This window comes from Balearica regulorum, chromosome 12 (assembly GCF_011004875.1).
Source record: "Balearica regulorum gibbericeps isolate bBalReg1 chromosome 12, bBalReg1.pri, whole genome shotgun sequence".
NCBI classification, from domain to species: domain Eukaryota; kingdom Metazoa; phylum Chordata; class Aves; order Gruiformes; family Gruidae; genus Balearica; species Balearica regulorum.
Genome location: NC_046195.1, coordinates 9048956 through 9075053, shown reverse-complemented (window position 1 = coordinate 9075053; position 26098 = coordinate 9048956). Strand labels below are relative to the sequence as shown.

Genomic DNA, 26098 nt, shown 5'->3' with positions numbered 1-26098 from the left:
TTGATTCCAGTTCTTCGGGTTCTGACACAATTAGTCTGATGTCCTGAAACAACTACATCTGACTCATTTATGGGGACAGTTGATAAAGAGACAGAAAGTCTCTCAAAAACAGGCAACAACCTTCCCTCCCTACTGGAGTGGGCCCATGGAACGTAATCTTGCCTGTTGCCTTAGTAAAGCCTGTATCTTTACATTTTTACCTTTAAAATTGCTACAAGGCATTGTCCCGTGAAATAATGAAACTTCCCTCATCCTGACAGCTCCCACTATCTCTTTAGAGAGCCAGGCTTAACTAGTCTTAGCACTCTGTTTTGTTTTTTGAAGTACAGTACATGCAATCTTTATTCTGCACTTGGGTATCTCCTCCCTCACCATGTCCTTCCTCTTTAAAGAGCCACTAGCCTGGAAAGTTAAAATGAATTACTGCAGAAGTCAAGGCATGTTTAAATGAGGATGTCAGGACTATTTTCTCAGATAAATGGATTCAAACCAGGACAGTTCAGAGAGCATGTTCAAGAAGGTTACATAAAAATATATTAGGCAATCCTTCCAACGCGCAATCTACCTGTTTCTGAAAGATCTTAACTGGCAAGGAGAGCAAGAATACATCTTTCTGACCCAAGATTAAGTGCTTAGCATGTAGACAAATTAATAATTTTCCATCAGATTGAGAGCTATTTCATGACTCTGCAGTTAATTCACAGAAAGCCTAAGATTCCTCTTACTAAGTGTCTGTCATATGTAACATTTTAATCAACACCAAAACCAGTTATGCTGCTAATGTGGATGTTACAGATTTCAGTATTCCAGCGCCGACTGAGGTTGATTACTGGCTGAAGCAGTAACCTACTGAGAGGCTTGATGGTGTAATTTAAAATTGACAAATACTTTAAACATTAATTAAAACTTTCCATTACAAATGGACTGTATGAAAACATTTACTTTCAAAAAAAACCCAAAAACATGGGCAGAAGTAACTGTGATGTGATTTTAAAAAAAAGAATTGATAAATTTCTTTAATAGAGGCAAAATTAAATGCTATCAGAAAGAATACATGACAAAGTAATCCTTTTTTTTTTAAGAACAAAAATTAAGTGAAAATATGTAATTATGATACAACTCTGCAATAGTGCACAGTGCAAGAGAAATAACTGGAGAACTACACAGGAAGGAAGGCACTACATTTTTACAGATGTGGCACTTGAACTGCATAATAAGGACGCAGTATTAGCAGCTGATAGTTAACTGGCCTCTCCTCAGTAAATCTGCTCAGAACAAGCTGATATTTATCTAGGATTCCCACTCAGTCTGTGTAAGAGTGCTTAAATAAAGCTGAGCCAAAGACACAGTTGTTGTAATGGATGCCATGCCAATAAGCTCCAACAAAGGGCCACATAGTTAAACACGAGCTTCAGTTTTGCTCAGTAAGAATTCAATTTACGACCTAAGTGAACCAATTTTTCATCTGAACAGAGCAGTTTAATATTTTTCTTCCATGAGGGAGGCACGAACTAAGTGGGTGAGTCTGCAAAGGAGTTTGTCTGGTCACCTCATTTCAGTATATTATTTGCACTGTGCAACCTCCTGATACTCCCTGTTCGCTTGTCCTGGTACACATCAAGCTGCACGTGGACCAGCAAAATAGAGGTTTGATTCCTTCCCTGCCTCTGCCACCCAACCTAGTTCTTGCACTAGCAAGAACAGTAAATCTGAACCTAAAAGGAGCTCTCTGCTACAAACATATCTAGAGAAATAACTAGCACTGACATACATTTGAAACAAAACAGGATGCGAAAGTTTGTAAATTCCAACAACTAAACAGAACAAAACCCAGTTTAATCTCTATTTACACTTGCAGCCTGTAAAATGCAATATGGTTCCTTATATAGAAGGGTAACAGCTCATCAAAGCAGCATTTGCTTTTATATTTTGCAGGTAAAAAAACGTTACAGGGTAATAAAGCCCCTCCCTCCTCTCTTTTAATCTATAAGGGTTTCTTGCCTTCCCCTTTTAAACTCTGAAAGAAAAAAACAAGGAAAAAAAATGATATGCAGATATGCCATGTCTGCATTTGGAAGACAGGCTCATTTAGAGTGGTGACAGGTCTGCCTTTCATGATTATGAAGCAAGGAATGTGTGTCTCTTGTTTATTGACGTGCAGAAGCGCACTATCATACTAGGACTAGGCAAGAGCTCGGGTCTGTTAAGTACAAATATACATAAAGTGTCATGTCTGTGAAAGAGAAAGAGGTCACAGTTAGCTGAGGAAGAGGTTGCTTTTAAACATGCCCAGTCTACTTCTAGGGCTTTTGGTTTTATTACTGTGCAATATGACCAATTCCTCCTCCTTTCTCTCAGCAAATCCCTTGTGTTTTAGCTGGTAAGTAGTAGCAGCAAGCCTGTTACACACAATCAGGAGAATTGACAGATAAGAGGTTTAGTTTAAGGATGTAATCAGCGTGAGTAAACACTAGACTGACCCAGCTGCAAACAGTGGAAATAAATGATAATATTTGTCCTGGTCACCTACTGAGCTATTAGACACTTTTCACTATGTAGCAATGTAAATATAATAGCTACAGTATATACAGCATACAGTGCTATCACCTGGTTTTCCAAGCAAGAAAACCGAGCTTTTAGTTGATCTTTATTAAGAACTAATTTCTGATCTTTTTTTTTTTTTGAGAGAGAGCTGTAGGTTGTTCAAATCAACATTTCATTAACTACAAATGTCTCATATGATACAAAATACCCCAAGTAGAAATAAAGTATAGCTGTAATACTAGGTTATATTTTATTGAATGGCATTTGATAACAGACAACTATGAAATAAAAAAAAAAAAAAATCATTGTTGAGGAAGACGACCTGTGTTTCTCTCACATCATTTCATAAAATTGTAGGAATGCCTGGCTCCTTGAATTTGTATGGGAATCCTGAGCTAAATTTCCATAAGTAACTTAGAACCAAAAAGCAGTATCAACTCCTACATACACAATTTTGGATATGCCAGAATTTTCAGATACAAGTATGTGAAACTACATTTTGACACCAACAAAACCTGGGGTAAAAGTGAAATCATAGCCCTAGCTATCAGAAATAACTTCATTAACACATGTAATGCTCTTACAGTATTCCTTCTCAATATAACAGCATTTGCAGTTCTTAATGAGAAAGATGTCGTCAAAGCTGTCAAAGATGTCATTAAGTTTTTAAAATGTGCATTTTTCTAGCACATTCACTTGCAATATGGTGCAAAAAAACCCACTGTCATATCTGACCACCATATCAACTGTTTTACAAAAACTTCATAAGCACTTTTACAGAATTACTACAGGAGACACTTGTGTGATGTGCATCAGGCAGTTTAATTGGAGAAATTCTCTGTATTGACTTTTCTTACAAACTTTATTCAGTTTCTGGAGACTGTAGAATCATCTTGTCATCTTTGCTGCCCTGGACTACAGCTTAGCTATAATCATGGTTGTAAAGTGATATAAATAGATCCAGGGGAAATTAAAGAACTGAAGGCCAAGTCTCTGGGGGAATGCTAAGTGTAGTAGGTGGTTGGCTAATTCTTCAGCACAAGCCCCCTTTTCAGAGGAAAGTGCCACGCAGGGTCACAAAATGTGTCTTTGTGCCATTTAGACTTTGACAAATTCTTCACTTGGAAAACAGTCCAAGTCGAGGAGGGCAGGAAAATGCACTTTCCCTTATTTCTCCTCTCTGCAACTGGAAAGAGGTAGGACACAGAGCCTTCAGGCTGGGAAGTTTTTCTGATTAAGACCAAACTTCTTGGAGGGATACGCACAAATGAGTCTGACCGAATCTAATTATTTTTCCAAAAGAACTAGATTAGGGCGGGGAAAATGCCACCAGGTAATGTAAAACTGGAGTAGCAGGAGAGGCAGCAAGGGGTTGTGAGGCCCCTCATGTTAAACAGCTTAGATGAACCCAAGTCAGCACAGAAGAAGCTTTCCCAAAGAGAGAGCCTGCAGTCTCTCCAAGCCTCAGATGAATCACCAACCAATTTTTTTTTTTTTTTTTTAAAGCAGATACACTCCATTTCATGGCCATCAAGTCACATGGCAGTTTCTGCCCAGTGCCCTGCAGCCTGCAAGTGCCCCAAGCCCTGGGGAGCCAGCAGTGCTCCTGGGGCTGCAGCTCCACTCTGCAGGCTCTCCTGGGGAGGGGCCTTCACCAGGGAAAAGCCAAGGTATGTGGGCTCCCATGCTCAAGGCATTTTCACCAAAGCTAACAGACCAGTTTGTCCATCCCCTAAGGTGCCTGCCTGAAAACTTTACTTCGATATCATCTTGTATGCAACAGAAACAAAAGAGCACCTAAGGTGTGCACATCTCTGCCACAACCTGCTTGCCTCAGGGTTTCGTGTGCATTTAGTGAGACCCTACCTTAGCTGTGTCACCCAAGTGCAACTTTCTGAAATCCTCACTGTAACTACCATCTCTCAAGGTGGTGCAGCTCCCAGACAGCAACTACAGAAGGATGAATTAGCAGATTGAATTCTTGCTTTCCTCCCTACTTCATGGCACAAGAACATACTGCACTCCACCATCACCAGTGACATTCGTTTAATTACTAGTATGATAAGAACTGAAAAATAAAAACCAGTTCAGAGAGGGAGACTTCCAGAACAGCGTTGTATTACAGCATCAGAATTGATCATCCTTTCTTGAGTTTGTTAACCAAGAAGACGAATTTTATTTTATTCCCCCTAGGTGAAGGATGAGATTCCTATCAGCATTGCAACTGAGTTATGAAGAGTTCCTGGCTTAAAGGAAAGCTTAAAATGGGTTCTTCTGAGTCACTGCCCTTCTTGTATAGGTTCTGCCTTCCTACCAGTCATACAGCTGCAAACACAGCTGTGCCAGGCAAACAGTCCAGCTAGCATAGCAGTGAGTACCAACAACATTGAGGCAGAGATGCGTATACACGTGCTTAAAATACTCTTTGAAAAAGGTGATTTGAAGGCATTTAAAAGGGGAGATGAGCTTCTCTGGACACTCCCTTTGTTTTCACCTTCAAGTTTTGCCAATCCCTCTCCTGTTGCACAGCAAAAAGGTTCCGAAACTCTTCCACCAACAAAACTCACTTCAACTTCTGAACACATGCATTCTGAAACATTACAGAAACAGAACCTGTACCAGCAGACTCAAGTGTCACAATGAAAGACTTTCTGTTAAGGAAAACTTTCTAGAGTAGGAGGAAGCAAAGGAGGAATCAAAAATAGAGGCAAAAATGCATGGTATGCACCCAAGGGTCTGCTCCTGTGGCAAATTCAAGTGATAATGGAATTTTACACTGGACTAGGAAACAGCCTGCTATTGAAAAATAAATGCCAAGACCTTTAACACAAACAAATGTCTATGTGAAACTGTGGATATTTATTTTGAGAACAGCAGCCCTGACTCTGATCAGATCATTTAATTCTATTTACATGGTGACTATCATGCTAAATAATCCAGTTTAAAATTACACAGAAGTAACTGGGTAGACCTACACTGGAGTAAGAGAGGCCAGTTCTCACAAAACAAGATAGGAATCAACAAAAGATTAAAACATACAGCATAATATTTGTATTGCTATATTTCATGTTCAATCATTGTAACCTATTTTACACTAGCATTGCTGATTCTGCATTACCCTTTGCACTTGTCCCTCCATCAAGAGTCCTGTAGACATTTGCAAATCATTTACAGTAGTTATATCAATGGTATCAACAATCAATGCAATCAACAGTGCTTATAATATCAATGCTAATGCTCTCTTTGATTAGAGAATATTATGAATTCTGATTTTGTGATGCACTTCATTGCCACAGAGTAAGTGAACTGGCATCTTTAAACATACAGATTTTGCGCAATTGGCAGTTGTAGCATCTGTAGGAAGTTCCACAGAGAGACGTATTGACGTGCTCCAAGTGTCACTAGAAGTCTATCTGTAGTTTATTAACTATGCAAAAGAACAGGGAATGGTAGAAGAATCTTAGGTCATGACAAACTAAGACATGAAGAGGGAATGTTTGGAAGCCATATAACTTTGGTGGCTGTGCATAATGCATGAGAAACTACACCATCTTTGCCACTGGGAAGCACATAATACTATTAGCATATTCTTCCAAATTAGGAATAACCTTTCCTTTTGACCATGTTATCCAACATATCTGAAACCAAAAATCTGAAAACACACCTTTCCCCTTCAGGTTTCACATCTGCTGTATTCTGCCAATTCCAGTAGCTAATAATGAAGACATTTATTTTAAAGAGGTTGTCAATAAATCAGTAGTTTTGTGTCCTCAGGAGAGGCAAATGGATGACAGAACATTAGTCCTCAGAGCCTCTGTCCAGTTCGTGAAGATTCAGTTTACCATAGTCACAAAGCCTAGGGCAGTGGCTTGCTTTATTTTATCTCAAATTCTACGAGGTAGGACCATTTCCTAATAAGTAATATTTTAAATTTGAAATGCATAAATAAAATAACCTAGTCCAAATGGTTTAAGTTATTCACAAGAAATAAAAAGAAAAGCATATCAGTCCCTTTTTAATGCGTGGATGTTGCTACAGTCTTTGTGGGTACATATGTTGCATATAATTTTACCTGCTATATTCTCCACGTGCAGCTGGCACAGGCAGAAAAAGGTTGGTTGAGTACTGTTTTGTAAGAAGTAATTTAGCATGTACAAGTATTTCAAAGAGGCAGCCCTTCAGCGGGCAAATACAGTAGTCAGACAGGCACTGTCTTCAAGATATATAATCACGTCAGCAGTGGAAAACCATGACCTAATCAAATTTCCTGTGCCAAGGGGGTCTTTTATAGCTGCGGCAATGAATGCCTTTTTCTGTAAATGCTACAAAGCAAACAAAAATAAGAAACTAGCAGAGAAACTTACACAGGAAAACTTCCCATATTTGATATACACTTCAAATAACTTAATACATCCCATTAAAAATAAAAATATAAAAAAATATTCTTCAGTAGATATAACCTATGGCAGCATAAATTACACATATGTGAAAAATACAAATGATGGCAATCAGATTATATGGAATGTATCATGTTTTGGTTACTGTATTTAGATACTTAGAATTAGGATGAGTAATAAAGACTCTACACATCACATGCACCATGACTGAAAGGTTAACTCAAGCATGTGAATTCTTCCATGCTCACACTTCTTGTAATTCAGTTAACAATGCAACCATGTGAAAGTTGTCATTTCCCAAATATTTTAACATAAATCTGTAAAATAATATTTTAATCTGAGGAGGATTAGCATACCGAGAAAATCCATATGATGTGGATCACACATTTAATAAGTCTGCATGTGTCTGAAATTACTGCTTTGTAACTGCATAATGAGAAGACAAAAAAAAAAAAGGCATGTATGTCCTAGGACACACAGACACCGCATCCTTTCAACCCACTGCTCTTTTGTCTCACAGCTCTGTTAAACAGTCAGCTGCTGCCAGATGCTCTGGCTAGAAATGGTCACAGATGGTCAGTTGTCCAGTTAACAGACCAGAATGCTCTCCTCAAATCTCCCCTAAAATATTATCTCAACTGTATGCAGCAGATGAGAATATCCAAGCATGGTCAAGAGGCCATTTGTCCTAGTTAAGACTGCAGGTCAATTTTGATAATTTAGTCAAATTAATTCTCCACACTACCCCTAAGTCAACTATCTCAACACATTTCAAACACTAAGTGTCAAGTCCTATATTACTTTCGCTGATTAGGTTATAGATCACATCTTTTTATGAAAGAAATTCTCAGTTATGTATGTAAGCAGAAGCACCTTCTACCTAGGGATGATAACCAACACATCTGTACTAACACACATGACAAGAACTACAGGAGTAAACAGAGCCAGATGATCAATGGAAAGACCCCGATGGGACTCAGCAAGCTCTGTGCCTCAGTTCTACAAATATTTACATGTAGTCCTTAAAAATATTAACAGGATAACACCATGCAAAAGGGCTACTTGCTACTATGGTGAGCAAGCAGTGCTTGTTGTGCAGTATAGCTGTGCCAAAGGCTACAAGTAACAGAAATGGCTAGAAATACCCCTTGGTATTTTCTATTAATCTTTTACTGTTACTAGATCAGGCATAAATACACAAAAGTTGAAAAAAAAACATGTATTAAACTAAATATTAAAAAGATATGTCATATACTAGCAGTATATACTAACTGTAAGTTCTGTATCTTGTGATATGTAGTTGGGTATCCCTCTTCAAACTTACACACAAGATTTACAAGGTCTGGTTATCTAAGTGTTGTACAACACATATTTTGGGAGAGGATTACTCCATCAGCAGCATAACTCAAGCTTGCGAAGCTTACTGCTGGGAAAATAGATGGCCAAACCTAATGGTGTTGCCTTACAGGTCTAATGATTTAAGCTCTCTACCATGTCCTTTCACTTCACTGTCTTCCAGAACAGTTAAGAAATATTTTATATACTCACCTAAACCACTGACAGTATACTCAAGATCGCTGGCATCCAACAGAATTGGTCCATTCTCCTGTTGGCCTTCTTCTTTGTAATACAGCTTGTAACCTTGAATAGTTGCAGTGTCCTCGGAGTCCTGCTGCCACTGTACCGTAATGGTTGTACAGTTCATCGGCTCCAAACGCAGCTCAGGAGACTTTGGTGCTGGGTTTAGAGAAATATATATAATATTCTTATATTCTAGAAATGATGACTTTTTACGCAAAAATCTGGGTACCCATCAGTCCAAAGTTCACTCAAGACTTTGATTCTAGCTCATCTGTGTACTCACATAATTATTTCTTTATTATGATGTCTGACTCCCTATAAGCTAACAACTTAATTATGGATAAATCAGAACAGAAACATGTTTTAATTCTGCACCTTAATAAATTAAATATATATGGTAGTTATTTTCAAAGAAAAATAAAAACACTCCAAACATAGTCATAAAATCACCTCCTGTTTTAAAGTGAGCCGGAACAAATGTGATTAACAATAACATCACACTTCATCAAGTGTTAATAATTTGTTATAGTCGTCAAAACTCAACGCAATCTAAAGTGGATGGATGTGGACTACAGCTAAGAAAAAAAGTTACAAATTCAAATCTACATCTTTTTTCAAGCTGTTAATTCAAAGTTGAATGCTCTTTTAGATGACACTACTAAATAATAATGTAATCCAAAGCTCAGCTGTAACAACTTGGACTTTAAATATCAAGTCAATTTGCATACTGAAAACATATGTGCATTTTGTTTGTAATACAGACATAGATTCATCAACTCAGATCCTTTAAGTACCTGTACAGACTGCTAATGTGTAACGTCCTAATTTGCAGAAAGGTATTTTACACTGAACAACAATAAGGTCTGTGGTTGTTGGATTTTTTTTATTAAATTACATAGAACAGAAGAAAACTGTGTTATCACTGAAAATGAGTCTACAAGCTAAAACATTTGAGCAGCTCACAGACATGAATTAAAGTTTCCTGCCACCATGTCAAATATGTGAACATCAACATGTGGAAGCAATCAAAGATTGGCACCAAAGTAATATATCAGCTTTTCCTTCTGCTTTCACATATAAGGCCTTTCATAAGACAGATTAGTTCCTCTTCAACTTTTGATCCTGAAGCTATGTATTAACTGCATTTAATTTAAGGAATCAGAAGGTTTTGCAGATTATGCGCAGAATCATGCTTAGAACACTATTTTCTAAATCACCAGAACAAGAACATGTAATGGGAAAACCTATTTCACATCCTTGCACTACCTGCCAGAAAAAAAATGGTAGCCTTCAGATGAAGCCTGCAATTTTGGCCCCATCTCTAGGCTGCTGGTAACGTTAAGACTTACCTTTCACACTTGTAGCTTTGGGAGTCCGGTGGGAAGTCCACAAAGATGCCTCTCCCCAGCCAATCCTTGTTGCAGCAGTAATACGAACCAAGTACACACTGTCAGGTCTCAGGCCTTCGAGGAGATACTCATCTGAAGTCCCTGGAAGCTCCAAGACTTGGATTTTGGTCTCCGTGCTGAGGCGGAAAGACAGACGGTACAGGACCACCTGACCTCTCCTGTATTTTGTGGGAATTGGCAGCCAAGAGATGAGAATATCTGTAGGACTCCTGCTTGTCAAACTAATTTCAGGAGCTCTCAAGGGAACTAAAAAGGAAAAGACACAGCTTTTGAGCTCAGGGAAAAGTGAGATGGAAAATTCTTGTCTGATACCTTAGCCTATGACAAGGTGCCAGTAATGTAAGAGTAAATAATCCAAGAAGCTTTGTAAATTCTTGTTTATTTTAAGGATAACTTTACACTGCTCGTATTTCTCACTTTCTGCACACCGTAAAGCCTTGGCAAGCTCCTTTCTGGAAGGCCCTCAACATTTTCTTCTCTTACTGCTGCTAGCAGTAATCAAAGGCCATCAGCATCTTACTGTTCTGACAAACTGACCATCAAGGTTTGATGCAGCAGGTTAAACTGAGAGTCTAGACAACAACCTGTACTGTTGAAGACTCAGTGCATGTTTTCTTCCACCAGCCATGTAATGAGGGTAGTAACTCCTGGCAAATAGGCAGACAACTGGAACCAGCAATGTTCCATGCTGCCAAAGCTTAACCCTGTCAGAATTTATTAATCTGTCCCAATGAACTATATGAAAGGTTTGTTGTTGCCATGATGTTCAGATTAGTTAAATCACTGCACAGAAATAAGTCAGCGGGGTCTTTTATGAAATTCTGAATCTACTAAAACAAGCACATAGACCCCAAAAAACCCAAACAAAAAAAAAAAAAGGTTTTTTCTTTTTAATTTGGCAAATTATTATTCCAAATTTTCCTCCAAAATTTGCAAAAGATGCAGTGGGTGTGCAGTTTGATTGACGTTTCAGATGCCCAAGAGACAGTCATAGAGACTAAATCCTAGGCTATCATCAAATTCTCAGCACTGAGGGAGTTCTTAAAGATCTAGAATTGTTATTTACATGATTTACAATGATTACACTGAAATGTCTTTCAATGTAGAAAAAGACATTGTGTAACATACAATGTTGTCCAATCAGAATGTTATTTTACTCTCATTCCTTCCATTAGCTGGCTCAGTCTTACATGGCACATACCCTGAAGTCTCACTGATGTCAATGGAAATTTGGGATCCTCAAGAGCTGTTTGCACTGGATCACACATTTCTATTCAGTGCAAATAAAAATGTTCATCTAAGTCAGTGGTATTTGCCTTACCATCTTCAAGTGTGTGCTGAGTCACATGATCTGACATCTGACTGGCTCCCAGAGGCATATAAGCTACAATATAGAAGGTATAGTTGCTGGCTGGTTCCAAGTCATCAATAATGTAATGGGTTGTATCATTTCCAATGACCACTTGGTACTCTTCATTATTTAAACCTGGCACAAAACAAGGGTTAGACAAACAAAAATTCCTCACAATCCCTAAACATCACAGTGTCTTGGCTTTAAGATCTTACAAAGTTATTTCATGTTCTTCTCCAGGCTACCTCTATTTTTTTTAGTAAGTAAAAGGTCTTCTATGCACAGAAGTAACTGTGTCTTGCTGTGGTGTAGATTATGGTGTTTCAGGATTTTCCTGAATGAGGGATGCTGAATGCAATTCTAAACCCTATTTAGAATTAGTCACAACAAACCGTGCCCAACGTACAGTAACACAACAGACAAGCTCTAATAGCCTTATCATTCATACTGAGCTTCTAAATCTATTTGTTTAGAGTCAGGGAGGTTTTTTTCAAAACCTATTTACAGAGCCTTTCTATAGCAGACTGGGAGGAATGCGAGGGCTCCACTCCATCAAAAACAAAACAAACACCACCACCCCCCCAAAAAGAGAAACAAACAGAAAGAATTTATTCAGCAAAAGGATCTCATTTTAGCCCTGCAAATTCTATTACATTTGATTGGCACGTTTTTTTCTTTAATTTGGAGAAAGGCCAATAAGAACAGACCAGAATGAGCTTCAAAAATGTTTGGCTCCTTAGTGAGTTGTTTAAAAAAAAAAAAAAAAAAAGAGAAAGAAAAAAGTTCTCAGCAATTCACATTAAAATATGCATAGCAATGCATGTAGCAGTCCTTGTCTTTGTTGGGCTTTATTCCTATAGAGGAAGGCTATAAAGTGGAATAAGCATGGTGAAAGCTGTGTTAACGAACAATTCGCACCAAGTGCATGTCAGCTTAATCAAAACTCTGTAAGAGCCAGCTCCTCCTCTTCACAACCGAATTTATAAACAAAACGAAAGGCAAATTCCACCATTAAGTTTTCCCACATTTATGAATTAACTTGATAGCATTTTAATTAGACAAGATTACGAGCATCTCACAACAGACTAGTTAATGGCTTGTTAATTAGGAATTGCAAGGCACGATTTCTGACCTGCTAAACAAGATCCTTGAGCTCAAATTAAAAGGACTTGTTCTCTCATTGAATGGATTGCTAGGCCTCATGCAGAGGCCCTAATGAAACAGCCATAATAGAGAACAAGGCTTGCCTTCCACCACAATCAGTGTTCCCTTTGTGCCTTTTCTAAATCACTAACAAGGAATTAACACACTCCAACATGCATGCTCATCAGACCCTTATTATTCTTGCTACTATGACCCTGATTTGAATGTAAAATATGCTGCTTAAAGAAACAAAAACCAAAACCACAAAAAACCACCTGTTAGTTTCTTCAACTAACTTGATTAAAACACTAACTTTTTCTTTTTTTTAATAGGGAAGAGGAAGGACCCAAACCTGTTTTTACAGTGACACATCAGAATACTTGATTTGTGAAATTAAACGAGGAGTGATGGAATCTTTTGTATTCAAAGTACCTACCACATTGTGAAGTCTACAGAAAAAACTCTACAAAACTGCATATGATTAACACATTATTCAATTTTCCTTTCTGTTTAAAGTTTATGGAATCTAAGCACGAGCACAACTTAGGAGACTTAGCAAGCACTGTTTTTCTTTTGCAATAAAATGTTCTTTACTCACGCTGACAAATGTGGTTCCTAACTAAAACAAGACAGCAATATATGAACATAAATGTATAAAGTAAAAAATTAAACATGAGAAGCTTTAAGTAAGATATACACTAGTTAAGTCAGACACATCTGAGAATTTTTAATCTTCATTAGGGTCTGAAACTGGGGACTGAGGAAAGATGGGCTGAAAGGAATAATGAAAACAATACATTCATACAAACAATTTACATTAATACATAATTATCCAGAATTCTTACAGAGTAAATAAGGTGTTGACAATATCAACAGTCTATGTTAGCACCTCTATGGCCTGGTATGGTGTGAATGTCATCAAAAGATTTTCCTTAATATCTAGTTTGCATTTCTCTAAATATAGTTGCTTCTAAATTTACATTAGAGAGATGGCTGATGTGATACTTTCTCACAAAGGCATTTTCTAGGTTTTTAATAATGCCTCTGATATGTGGGCAACATCCTCAGAAAGGTTTACAGACTACCAGTTAGAAAGCAATTATTTTTACAGAGGTACGGTCCCCTACCCTTTGAAGCTCAACATTTTTTCCTATGAAACTAGACAAAAGTGGGTTTATGTCCTGGTGCAAATCTTCTGGTATTACCCATTCATGTTACCAAAGAAAAAAAAAAAATCCATGCAGATCACCTACATTTTGATTCCCACCAGTGTGATTACTCCTCTTAAAGCCTTCCCCACTCTCCCTATGTAAATTTCTTTACTAATGTGAAAGGATGCACAACAGCACTATATTAAATAAAGTAAATATCACAAGAGAGTCTGGAAAGATGAAAACGTCTTGAGAAAGCAAGTTCAAATAGATCAGAATTTTTTGTTTAGTTTTTTTGGCTGCTTTTGTTTGGAGCTTGTAGCTTGTCTTGGTTTAAAAAACAATCCCATTGCACAAGATATAACCTTTGAATAAGCAAGCAAATGAAGCAGGGATTGCAAAGTGATTTTGCAGAAAACACATTTCAGAAGATACCTCCTTTCATTACTGTGCAAGAGTATTTCCTGCACAAATACACACTTCCCTAAGGACAGTTTTCCAGTCGTCTTTGAAGTTACCCAGTCTCTGCTCTACACTGGCAGTGGACATACAATTACCCAGATAACTTAGCTAGTGTGACTTTATTCATATTAGCTTTAAGAGGGGGTTGTGAGCACAATATCTCAGGGACTGAAAGTGTAGGGGGTAATTTCCCACACCGCTTGTCCTCATTATCTTTTAAAACTCTTTCCTTCCTTCCTTCCGACAAAATTCTCTTGTGTCCCAAAATATCCCACTTGCAAAAGCAAAAGCAGCTATTCCTGCATCAGTATTAGAGTAATTAAGCTGTCCTTCCTGTCCTCTGCTTAGCAGATGGCAGACTGGTATTCCACACAAGCATCTGCAGTGCTGTCCTTGAATAAACCACTTACCGAATAGAAATAGAAAAAGAAATCGCTCCTAGAAAACAGAGCTGCATTGGAGCTTAGTTTAAGCCACGCACCTAATAAATTTTCAAGTCATTTGGCAATCATTTTTCCTGCTTATGAAAAATGCCTGTTTTCTATCACCTTAAAGATTATCTTAACTTAAAGCAATTACATAACACTAAGGGATTTTAAAATGTCTAGCTACTCATTTTTATTCTTAACTATCCATTCCCTTTTATAGAGGAATTCATATACGATTTCAGAGACTAGGATAAACCGTTCATGGCTGTTCCAGCATATTTTAGAGTTTGAGTATACTCTTCCCATTATATGAGACCAAGGGGTGAAAGGAGAGTGGATTTTACCATTCAGGCAATATTGGTTCTAAGAGAAGATAGTTAAGCCAATAAATCATCAATTACTACACTCAAAAATATAGGAAAACATGGAAGACTAGGCAGAAGTTCCTGCTGAGGAAAGAGGGAAACCCAGATAGTAGTATGAAGGCCCCAGGTTTCAAAGTCCATTCATAACTTCCAAATCTGCTCCCTGGAGCAATCAGACAAGGGTGAGTTGGAAGAACACTCAGGCCCACAAATGAGATGATGTAGCAAAAGCATTTTTCCCCAAGCATGCCTGTTGATTACAATATGCATTTATATGCTGGTATGCTCTGATGCAGCCCTGGTTATCAAACATTCAAATTTGAGAGTCTTTGCAAGGACATTCAAGTTCTTACCACATACAAGTAGTTAAATAGGATTTAAATCAAACTTCTTACCTTCTGCTTTCATGTAATGCACAGAGTATGCAATCACTTTGTCTGAATTATACAGTGGCCTCTCCCATGCTAGCAGTATCGCTGAGCTTGACATCGTTTCAGCATGGACATTGTAAGGTGCACTGGGTCTGTCTTCTGACATAACTACAGTAAGCCTGGCCCTGGACAGAATAGATCCCTGGCTATTCTCAGCCATGCACTGATAAATGGCATCATCTTCAGGAATGATCTGGTTAATCACCAATTTACTGAATTCAAAAGGAAGAAAAAGGGAGAAAAAAGCTCACATCTTGGATAAACTTAGCTCTACATAATGTGAAAACAGTTATGTTTGCCTCTGCTTCCTGAGTTTAATATAATTATAATAAACAAACACTGCTATTAGAAATGGATGTGCAGCTGTGAAATTTAGCAACTTGAAGTGATCCTCAAAACATTCCATGTTTATCTTTATGCCTGCAAAGCCAGGCATGGTGAAAACAAACCTGTAAATCTAATGCTCACCTGCAAAAAGCAGAACCTTAGGGCTGTCATTTCTTAACCAACTCTAATACGAGCTGCTCACTCTACAGAAGTAGTGAAATTCAGCCTCAAACAACTAGCAAGATTCTGGTCTCTGCTACGCTACTGTAAATCTAGAACAACTCTGTGGTGAAACTCTTCAGTTCCCCCCCCAGCTAATCACAAAAATCACAAAAGCTTTGCTGAGGATTTTAGAGGTTTGCTAATCTGCAATTCCTTCTGCCAAGGAAATGTCCATAACTACATTTAATGTCCAATTTCATGTTTACTTGAGTTATAACTCAATAGTACCTTGGCACTATTTAGCTACTGGAATTTCATCCTTTGGTAGCACATCACTAGCACAGCTCTCATACAGCAATTGCAATCTTACCTGTTGTACATTTTTATTCTACCATTGGAGTGTATTCTCCTTCCATTTTTTAACCATGAAATTTTGGGGGCAGGATTTCCTTCTGCCTGACAGGCAAAACGAGCAGTACCAGCTCTAGGCCTTGTTAAACTTTCTGGCCATTCCACAAATGAAGGTGGAGCTACAGATAAGTAACAAGGGGAAAACGAAAAAAATAAAAATCAAGGCACCACAAATGCAAGGACAGCCAGAATAAAAATGAATTTTCCACGCACAAACCTCTCTCCTCAGGCCACTCAAACACACATGCACCCATGCAGAAAGCACACTCCATGTAAACAAGACACATTTGTTTAAAGATATGTACTATCTGCACAGATAGCAATATTTCTATACATTTTTGTTCATGCATTTATGAATACAAACAAATCATAAACTCCAGCCTATGGCATACTGCTCACAAAGTATACATATATATTACATATTTCTACTTTGTTACAGCATTTTTGTCTATGTTGAAAGCCTATCTTGCCAGAGCAAACATTGCACCTGGGTATCTCCAAGTGCAAATGAACTGCTTGTTTATAACCTCAAACGTTGAGTATCTGACACTTCTCATCTAAGTCAACAGACAGAAGAAAGCAGCCACAGTTCTGTGATCTGTTTCATCTCTGCAGTCTCCCTACAGCCCTTGGTGCACTATGTTTGAGATAAAAATTCAGCCCAGTACATAGCACAGCTCAAGACAGACATAAGATGTTAAAACACACTGTGGAAGTCAAAGCGTGCTCACCCAGCACAGTGAGAGTTGCCATCGCTACTGTGAAGTTTCTTGTGCCTGGAATAGTGGCTCGACAGACATACACGCCTGCATGCTGCCCCTTTACGTCAGAGATCATGAGGTTCCCATTTCCAAGGACACGGGTATTGAAGACATCAATGGATTTATGGTCTATTCAAGAGAGTGGGAGAAATGTGGTTACAAGGCTGTTCAATGTAGTTAAATAACTTACTTAAATAGGGTTGCTTAGGCAGTAATAGCATAGATTAGAGTTTGAAAGTCAAAAGATGCAAAGGGAAATCACAGATGAGCTTTCAGAGGTTTCCATTTTGCATTTGCTTTGCTCTTCACTCTAGTTATCTGACCATACAGATGGTGGAGTCTCACCACTTAGTAAATGATTTATATCTGAAATTCGTTATCACAGCTAAAAAACCAATCCATTTTCCCAGTTAGCCTCCCCAACTGCCTTGCACTATGATTCAGTTCATCACTACCAACATCCACATCATCTTTACAAACAGGCATCATCCATCTCTTGAATAATGCTGGCGATAAAATGAGAATATTTAATTACCACGTGTTTTCTTCTATTTTCACAGCAAATGCCCTATGACTGTTAGGTTCCTTTTTTCTTACTTGTTTGTCTATGAGAGCCACTGAATCAATCAGGAAATATATGGGGTTTTTTCCTAATTTTAGAAATAAAATGTAGGAAGACTTTTAATTATTTGCTTCTACAGGTACAGTCCTGACTTTCACATTTAGGTACATGTCAGAATAAAAACAGAAGCAGTTTTCACGGAAAAATGTGATGCGCTAATGTTGTTGTTCTTATTGCCCTCCCTCTCTTCTCCCCTTCCCAGGAGACTACTCGGGGTTTGACTATGCCTATCCATAGTCCAAATGGCCCATTAACACAAGATCCAAATCACATTTACATACTGCTTCTAAAAAGAAAGGGAAAAACATTTACAGGATTGTTTCATAGGATGCAACCACTCCAACCTGCCCTAACTCACCATTGATTCTACTGCAAGTCACAGATCACTGGAGTTCACCACCCTACATGGCACTTTGCCCACCTGGGCTGGGGGCAGCGTGGGACTGACAGCAGAATTGATGAATCCAAAGCCTCAGAAAAACTCAGGGCTTCCTAACAGCAGTATGGAAGTATGCAACTAAAAATGTTTCACTTATTCTACCCTAACCTACTAATCATTACCTACTACATGAAGCCTCAGAACAGTAACCTAATTGCTTAAATCCTTTCCTTCCAGTTTCACTTCCTCTCCACAGGCTGAAGGTTGTATGCTGTAATTTTAAGACCTACCTAACCGGCTCCATGAGATGATTGGCTTTGGATTCCCTGTGGCTACACACTCCAGTATGACAGTTTGATGAAGAGATGCCGTAATGTTTTGAGGACCAGCTATTATAGATGGCTTGTGAAAAGGCTTCAAGTCTGAGGCTTTGGAGGGGGGAAAAATAATAATAAAAAAAAAATCAAAGAAAGTGAGAACAATTAAACAAAAGTTCAATTAAATATGAAATAAAACATGGCTTTTTTTTTAAGGATGCTTAAAATTAAATTTACACTGAAGTCTTATTTCGGTAATTGTGGAAACTTAACTGAACAATATTTTAGCCACAAGATACATGCAAGCAAAATATTATTTGGGTGAGTGGTTCAGAGGACAGTTATAGCTCTTCAACACATGTAAGTACTTTTGCTATAATATAAAAAAAAGAAGATAATGCCATTGAAAAAAATCTCACATGCTAGTACCTGGAATAACACTCAGCACTGCCTCAGTGCTTTTACGTCTATTGGCTATTGTTGTGGCAACACATCGATAATTCCCAGCATCCTTCTGTTCAACACCATAGATCTGAAGAACTCCTGTAGGTAGAGCAGTTATCCTGTCACAGAAACAAAAAAAAGGTATGTAGATAAATGTTCAGCCAGTGAACACCATGATGGAATTAACTACTTGATTTACAAACAGCCATTGCTATACTGACCTGGGAAGAGCAGGCTGGAGATTCAAAAACATTCTGTACACATGACTCACCTCCCGCATTTCTGAACTACAGGAGAGATTCCCCCAGCACCACGATGAGAGCAGAGGAATTTACTTTCAACAAGCAGATCTTTCTCACCATCAGAAGCAACCATCCCAACCTTCTTGAGCCAGCTACTACATTCATACTATTCATGTTGGCTGATTTTTGGCAGCAATTTCTGATATAATGTCATAACTGGTATATAGTTCCCAGAAAACCATCTATGCTTTCAATTTTTATGTTTCTCTTTTTACCTTCCTTTGCACGCTAGGCATCTTAGACATGTTCAACAAAAGTTATGTGTCAAGAAGGATGGGAGCAGGTTCAACGAATACAATCCGGACACGGAAAGAATCTAGCAGGGAGCAGGCTGTATGCTTTAAGGTAATCAATTCAAGAGAAGTCCCCTGCGCAGAATTTACCTGGCATGAAGTATTTTAACTCAGTTTTCTGTACATGTAATTCTTTACTGGCCCTCTCAAGAAAAACAGGTTCAGCATCAATTCTTCTGTGAAAGCAATCTTGCTGGTTCAAATCACTCCCAAAGTCCACCTGTTCTGTATCCCACAGCAATTCCCATTCCTGAGGATGACTTGCATACAAAATTCACCAGTAACAATTCATAGGTCAACGATTACTGTGTAGACAATAGCGTGTGATTCTGGTCTGGACTCATAACACCTATTTAGAATTCATTAACAACATAACTATTACTAGCTAGTTTAACAGCTGACATACTATACACATGAAACCTTTTTTATGTTATGGCATTGCAAGTATTCAGATTTTCTTCTTGTAGCGTGCTCAAAATTATCACAGAAAATAAATGACATTCTAAGATGTGTAACTCTATATACCTGTCCATGACTAAAGGTAAAGTTGTTCGATTCACTTCCCACGTCACAGTGGCAGGAGGGTTTGCTGTTATTTTACAGGCAAATCGAGCTACTCCACCTTCTTGGACCTCAGTTGAAAGCGGCTGGACTTCAAATGCAGAAATGGCTAAAAATAAGAGAACACAGAATTTAAAGGACTGAAACAAGGAAAAATTCCTGGCTAAACCAAACTCCAGATCATAGATCAACTTGCAAAAACACACAGAAATTCCTCAAATAGTCCTCTTTTCTCCATGCAAAGATAGATCTAATTACCTTGTCAACTTTGTTTGATAGCATGGTTTCACTGGTTGAACATTTACTTAAAATAAAACTTTGCTTTAACCCAATTCAGTAAAACCATGTTTCAATGAAAATGACACTCTCAAACAGATTTAAGCATACAAATTGACTGGCATGCAGCTAGAAAGCATATCAATTATTAAACTAATAAAGTTCAGGTCAATTCAACTGGTTTGGGACTGGCCCCACTATACTTAAAAAAAAAAGTGACTGCAATAGAAAATTTCAAAACAACATTTCATTCCTGACAGTCATTTTTTTTAGTACTTTAATAATATTCAGTTTAGTAAAAGCATTTGCAGTGTTGTACAAGTTCATTTTGATAAGAAAAATAAATCAAAATCAAAAAAGAACTCAAAAACATTTAATCACGTAAAACCACTTTCGTCCTAACAGTCTGAGTGGTCACCAAGCAGATGCCTGATGCACAGAGCATCAATATAATTTTGAGCATTTACAACTTAAGTTCACAAAATTGAGCCAACAGAAGTAGCAGCTCAATAAATATCTTCCAGCTAACAGACACCTAAGAAATCGATCAGTAGTTGGATTTCTTCACTCAGAAAATAAAAGCCAAAGGGAAAGGAATACAAAACCCTCTAATTAATTGCTTATTAACTGCTACTTACAGCACAATTAACAGAAAGAACAACTCTGAAGAGGCAACTCATTTTGGATGACTCAAAACACAAATAATTCCACACACATTTCTACCCCCTGTAACTGCAGAGGAAACAATCTCTGCATAAACGCAATAGTACTAATTTAAAAAAAAAAATCATATTTCAAATACATTTCTACTCTTGTATAAATTATATAGAAACATTATTTCAATAGATAAAACAATATTAGTAAGTTACCCATCTTTTAACATTCAAGGTTTGTGTTGAAAGAATTCCTCTATTTTACTTGTTTATTAATTGGAACGTGAGGGGGTTCTATTCTATTTATTCTAACATGTTCTCAGTAATGCCCTTCTGCGTAGAGGGCACATACAGTACTGATGCACACTAAGCATTCTAATGAATGCTCTTCCTCCCCCCTCTCCTTTAATACTGCTGTATAGCATCAATAGATTAATATTGGAGTGTGAAGGAAACGTGACATCAGCTGGTTGCTTTCCACTCCACACACAAATTACCTCCTAACATGGGCCTAACTACATAACTTAAAGTTTCCTATTACTAGCATACCTATTTCACTTCCCCGGTCAGAATAAAGTCTTTTTTGCACTGCAGTCCTGTAGTTGCATCAGCAGTGCAGGAATGAGTGTTCCTAATCATCCCAGAAGAGTTAAAGTGTTGCAGCTTTGTGAACAGACCTCCCAGAGGTCCCAGATTGTGATTAACAAGACAACCAAACTGCCTTGCACAGCAAAATCACCTGAAAGCAGTTGCGGCCACAAGATACAAACACCGCGGCCATTGGAAACTACATCTGGCACCTCAATTGTGATTCAGAATCCTAGGATGCAAGCAGAGATGCTCCTGGTATCCGTTTTTACAACCAGTCCCATGCTTTCAGCAGTGGGTCCCTGCAGCCCCAGCACACTCTGCAGTATGTCTCCTACCGACCATAGGGAACTGGGTTCAATTCTGCTGGTGAGAGAGGCCAGTTCTGTCTCCAGTGAAGGTAATACTTCGGAGTAGTACCAGGTTCAAGAACAAACAAAAAATCCCACAACTTGCATAAAGGTGTTACAACAGAAGTCTCACATTTAAAGCCTGTTAGGGGGAGACACAAAAGCAGTTCTTTCCTTAAACGGATTTTCTCTTGATTGCTAATGATTCATCAGAAGGAAGAAAAAAAAAAAAAAAAAAAAAGATTTAATAGTTCTTTGCCTACCCACAGTAGTTCCACTTCACAGAACAGAAAGACTCGGTGCAAGACAAATAACCTGCATGTACACCAGGTTGTTCCCTAACTCTAAACTTTCTGGATTTGCTTTCTGCTGAATTTGATGCAGTCCAAATCTCCTGTAGTTTTCCACCGGGGGGAGGCAGGGGGAAGGAAGGAAAAAATACACATCCCAGCTTGCCTTACTTCCTCCCTTCCCTCCTTCTCCATTCACAGGACAACCTGTGTTCGCCTAGAGTCAGAATAACATTTCTCTAGTGCAGTTCTTAACAGATTTTTAACAGAAAATGTAGTGCTTTGCATTCATCATTTATTTACTGAAAGTACGATGTAGCAAACTAGGCAAGTTTGCTTAGCTTTCAAAATAAAATATCTAGGAATGTGATAAAGGCATAGATAGTAAGAACAATGCAAATCAACGTAACATGAATTTCAGAGCCATCACGTAGCACAGCTGCACGACACAGCCAGTGGTATAAGAAAGAATCATTTTAACAAGGCAGAAAGGTAATTATACAGTCTTATCGAAGCAAAGCTCTTACACACCTTTAAAAGTTTAATCTCCATAGGACCTATAAAAATCACACCCAGAATTTTCTTATATCAGTACAATTATTTAAAGGGACAGATAGAGACAACAGAAACACAGTATTTGGTTTTCATTTATGTATATAAAGAGAATGATTTATTTCAATGCACCAGGTATGTTACAGCTGAAGAATAAAGACCGAAGTGGACTCTCAGGAACTACAAAAGAAACTGAGGAAAATTATTATTTCACAGAACACAAAATGTCATGATGATAGCAAGCAAGAACAGATTCAGCTATACTATTTAGAAAATCCAATGCAAGTTGTTAATTGAAGCTGATATTTAAAGAACATTTTTCTACCTGAGCAGAAATAATGTATTTCCTCTGAAAATTAATCTTTAAAGATAGCAGAAGTCAGAACTATGGAGAACTGCACAGAATCTTCAGAAAAAGTCATTAATGTCACTAAATATGGTTTTAGAAACAAAAAAATCCCCACTTATCTCCCATCTAAATTTATACTTATCAGTTTAGCTCAATACTTGCTCCTTCTGTATCTTGTTTCTTTATGCAAATCTCTGCTTTCTTCTTAATTCTGACTTTATTTGTTCCAGTAAAATCTGTTTTCACAAGTCTATTGCTGTCTCATGAAACCTGACCTCTTTGTAACAGGCTTGTTTTCATGGCAAGCGCTGATACCAACTCAGAACCCCAAGAACAAGTCATTAAAGCAGTGCTGTTAAGAGGCCAGAGCTCTATAAAATGGATAAGAAACAAAGTCTCTAGAGACATAGGTTGTTCCTGAAAACAGCCCTGCAAAATGCAATAAATGTAAGTACCTTTTTATTTGAGTTTCCCTCCCCTCTTCTCCATTCTTTTAATCATTTTGTTCCCAGATTTATAGCCAAAAGAAAATAATTAATGTTACTCCGAGATGATGCTCCCACCCTTTTAAACTTGCAAGATACCAAACGCTGCTTACAGAAGAAAACAACAGCTAGAAACTGTATTTACTTTTATAAATTCCTGCAATTTATGTGATGGGAACGTGTGTTTGTACAGTTACTTTTGAGTATGAATATCTTTGATGGCATAAAACACATAGTTCTATCCAATAAAGTAATCTGTGCAGAGAGAAATCAGAGTTCAGTTCTGGTATGAGTTCCCTCATTTACTGTTGAGGCAAATATCCACAGGCTCAAAAACTAAATCATTACTTGCTGTCACATGCTGAATAAATATTAGAGAAATGCTCCTGGTGTCTCCTGCCTCATACACAGATTGAATACTACCCTGCACGCATGCAAAAAAATTTTGTGTACCTAAACAGGCTTACATAGGTTTAAGTATTAAGCTATGAAAAAGTAAAACTTAAGCAGCTCATCCCTCACACCATTTCTTTTTTGTTTGTTTGTTTGTTTAAATACAGCAGTCCTTCACTCACTTTAATTGGGAAAAAAAAAAAAAAAAAGAGAAACAAACAAAAAACCACACCACCACACACCCCTACTTCATTCACTCCTGAAGCTCATTCGAACACAAGTCCAGGTGACTTGTTCCCTTACATGCTGCACTTTCTACTTACACATTTTGTGTCATCAAGTGATTTTCTGAATGAGATTGCTTAAGAGGCAAAATAAATTCCAATACCCTACACGTTTATTATTGTTAAAGCTTGCTGGTTTCATCACAGCTGACACTAAGACTAGACTGCAACTGTATAATAAAGAAACTGAAAGAATGGAAGATAAAACCCCTGATCTGAAATTACTCCCTGAACTGAAACAGTAGCACAGAACTGGGTTTCATCTAACCAGAACACAGCAAATACTGAGAAACTCTCCAGCACATGATATCAACCACTTAAGTGTTTCTCAAGAGATAATGGCCACTCAGACAGATGAACTGCTCAGGTGGAAAGAACAAAAGTGCATAATGTCATTTGTAGAACTTATGTGTTAATGCTATTGAGAATTATGCAATAGCCCTAACCCTTCAAATGAAACCAAGAATCTTTTCCCTTTTTTTTAATTCTCAGGTGAAGAGATTTCACTTGAGAAAAATAAACTTGTATGTTAAAGAAAAGCTGTGGCTTTTTCCAAAGAAAGGGATTTCAGGACAGCACATGATAAATTTAATATTGAATTTTCTCTTCTTGATCTACTTTTCGTGATGCTTGCGCTCTCTCTCTGAAACAGACTTTAAAAAGGCAACAAATACTCATGTGTATTAGATGTTAGTATTGAAGCCAACTTGCACATATTTTCCTTGAGTTTAGTGCAATTTCTCAGTCCTTGCAGGAGCAAGGCTTAAAACAGATTATGAAAGGAGTTCTGCCATGCCTTTTGGCTATATGGACATATATGTCCAAATGATTTGCTACTCAAATGGCACACTCTGGTCTGGATCTGTATTGGGAATAACCTTTACATGAGCACTGACAGCTCCAGACACATGGCAAGACTACAGACACATAGCCTTTCTACCCATTTCTGATGAAGCAGTTGGAGTACACAGCTGTCATCAAGTGATCTAATGGGTGGATCTTTGCGGAGTTTCCCAGGAGATGCTAGTAAAAATTAAATAAAGTATTTTGGAGCTCAAGTTCTGCTTAGTACATACAGTTCAGAGGTGAACGTCACACAAATGGAGCAATACAGGTAAAGATTTTCATAACCGTAAGTGAAAAGGGATTACTGGGAAAGGCCTGCTACCACAAACAAGCACAGTGATTTCTTACATTCATCCTTCAAATTTTAATCAAGTTTTGTTTTACCTACAATTATTATTTTTAAAACACGATGCATAAAAATGAGAGATTTCAGGAGGAAACGGAACCTCACCTGTAAGGAAAGACTGCAAGAGTTGAAACCTGATTAGCCCTGGGAAAGGAAACTGAAGAGAGAAATTACTCTTACAAATATACAAAAAAGATATTAGAGAGGAAGCAGTGACCCTCATTAATCAGTAAGAACAGAAAAAGCAGAAATGGGCTTTAGCTGTAGCAGGGGAACTTCAGGTGAGGTTGTTAAAGGGAAATGTATTAGCAAGGAGCAGGCAAGTAAGGGAGATGATACAACTGCTGGCAAAAGGGATGCCTGGGCTGTTACCTACCCACTGGAGGGCAGCGACACTGCTCCTGCTGCTTTCCTCACGCCAACTGCCACAGTAGAGATTCTTTCACAAAGAAAATAATTTTGTCTTTCTGAAACATTCAGGATCTATTAGTGTTTTGGTTTTTTTTTTCACCAGGCAAAAAGGCAATTCAGAGTAGATTTGCATGAAGAGGCTCTTCAGTTTTCCAGCCCTCTGCCTCCCCACTGACTTGTCTTTCATTCTTCTTTGCTCTTCAGAGCTTTATCAGTGTACTACGTTTTACATCAATAGGCCCTTAAATCTGTGGAGATAAGATAATGAAGCTAGTATGTAAGTGTATGCATCCCAGTGTTTTGACATCATTGGCGTAAGTGAAACCTGGTGGGAAGAGTCCTGTGACTGGTGTGCTGTGATGGATGGTTACAGGCTCTTCAGAAGAGACAGGCAAGGCAGGAGAGGTGGGGGGTTGGCGGTCTATGTAAGAGAG

The 26098-nt window shown here is 38.0% G+C and overlaps 1 protein-coding gene across 1 annotated transcript in view; it reads right to left on the bottom strand.

The window, feature by feature from the left end:
• PRTG (protogenin) overlaps nt 1–26098 on the bottom strand; it is a 94824-nt gene that overhangs the window by 34933 nt on the left and 33793 nt on the right. Inside the window, exons 3-11 of the mRNA XM_075763882.1 lie at nt 19806–19950; nt 18671–18804; nt 18215–18352; nt 16894–17052; nt 16122–16281; nt 15227–15474; nt 11253–11417; nt 9872–10177; nt 8490–8678 (exon numbers count right to left, since the gene is read on the bottom strand). Coding sequence (XP_075619997.1) covers nt 8490–8678; nt 9872–10177; nt 11253–11417; nt 15227–15474; nt 16122–16281; nt 16894–17052; nt 18215–18352; nt 18671–18804; nt 19806–19950 — 1644 coding nt within the window. The remainder of the gene's footprint in view (nt 1–8489; nt 8679–9871; nt 10178–11252; nt 11418–15226; nt 15475–16121; nt 16282–16893; nt 17053–18214; nt 18353–18670; nt 18805–19805; nt 19951–26098) is intronic.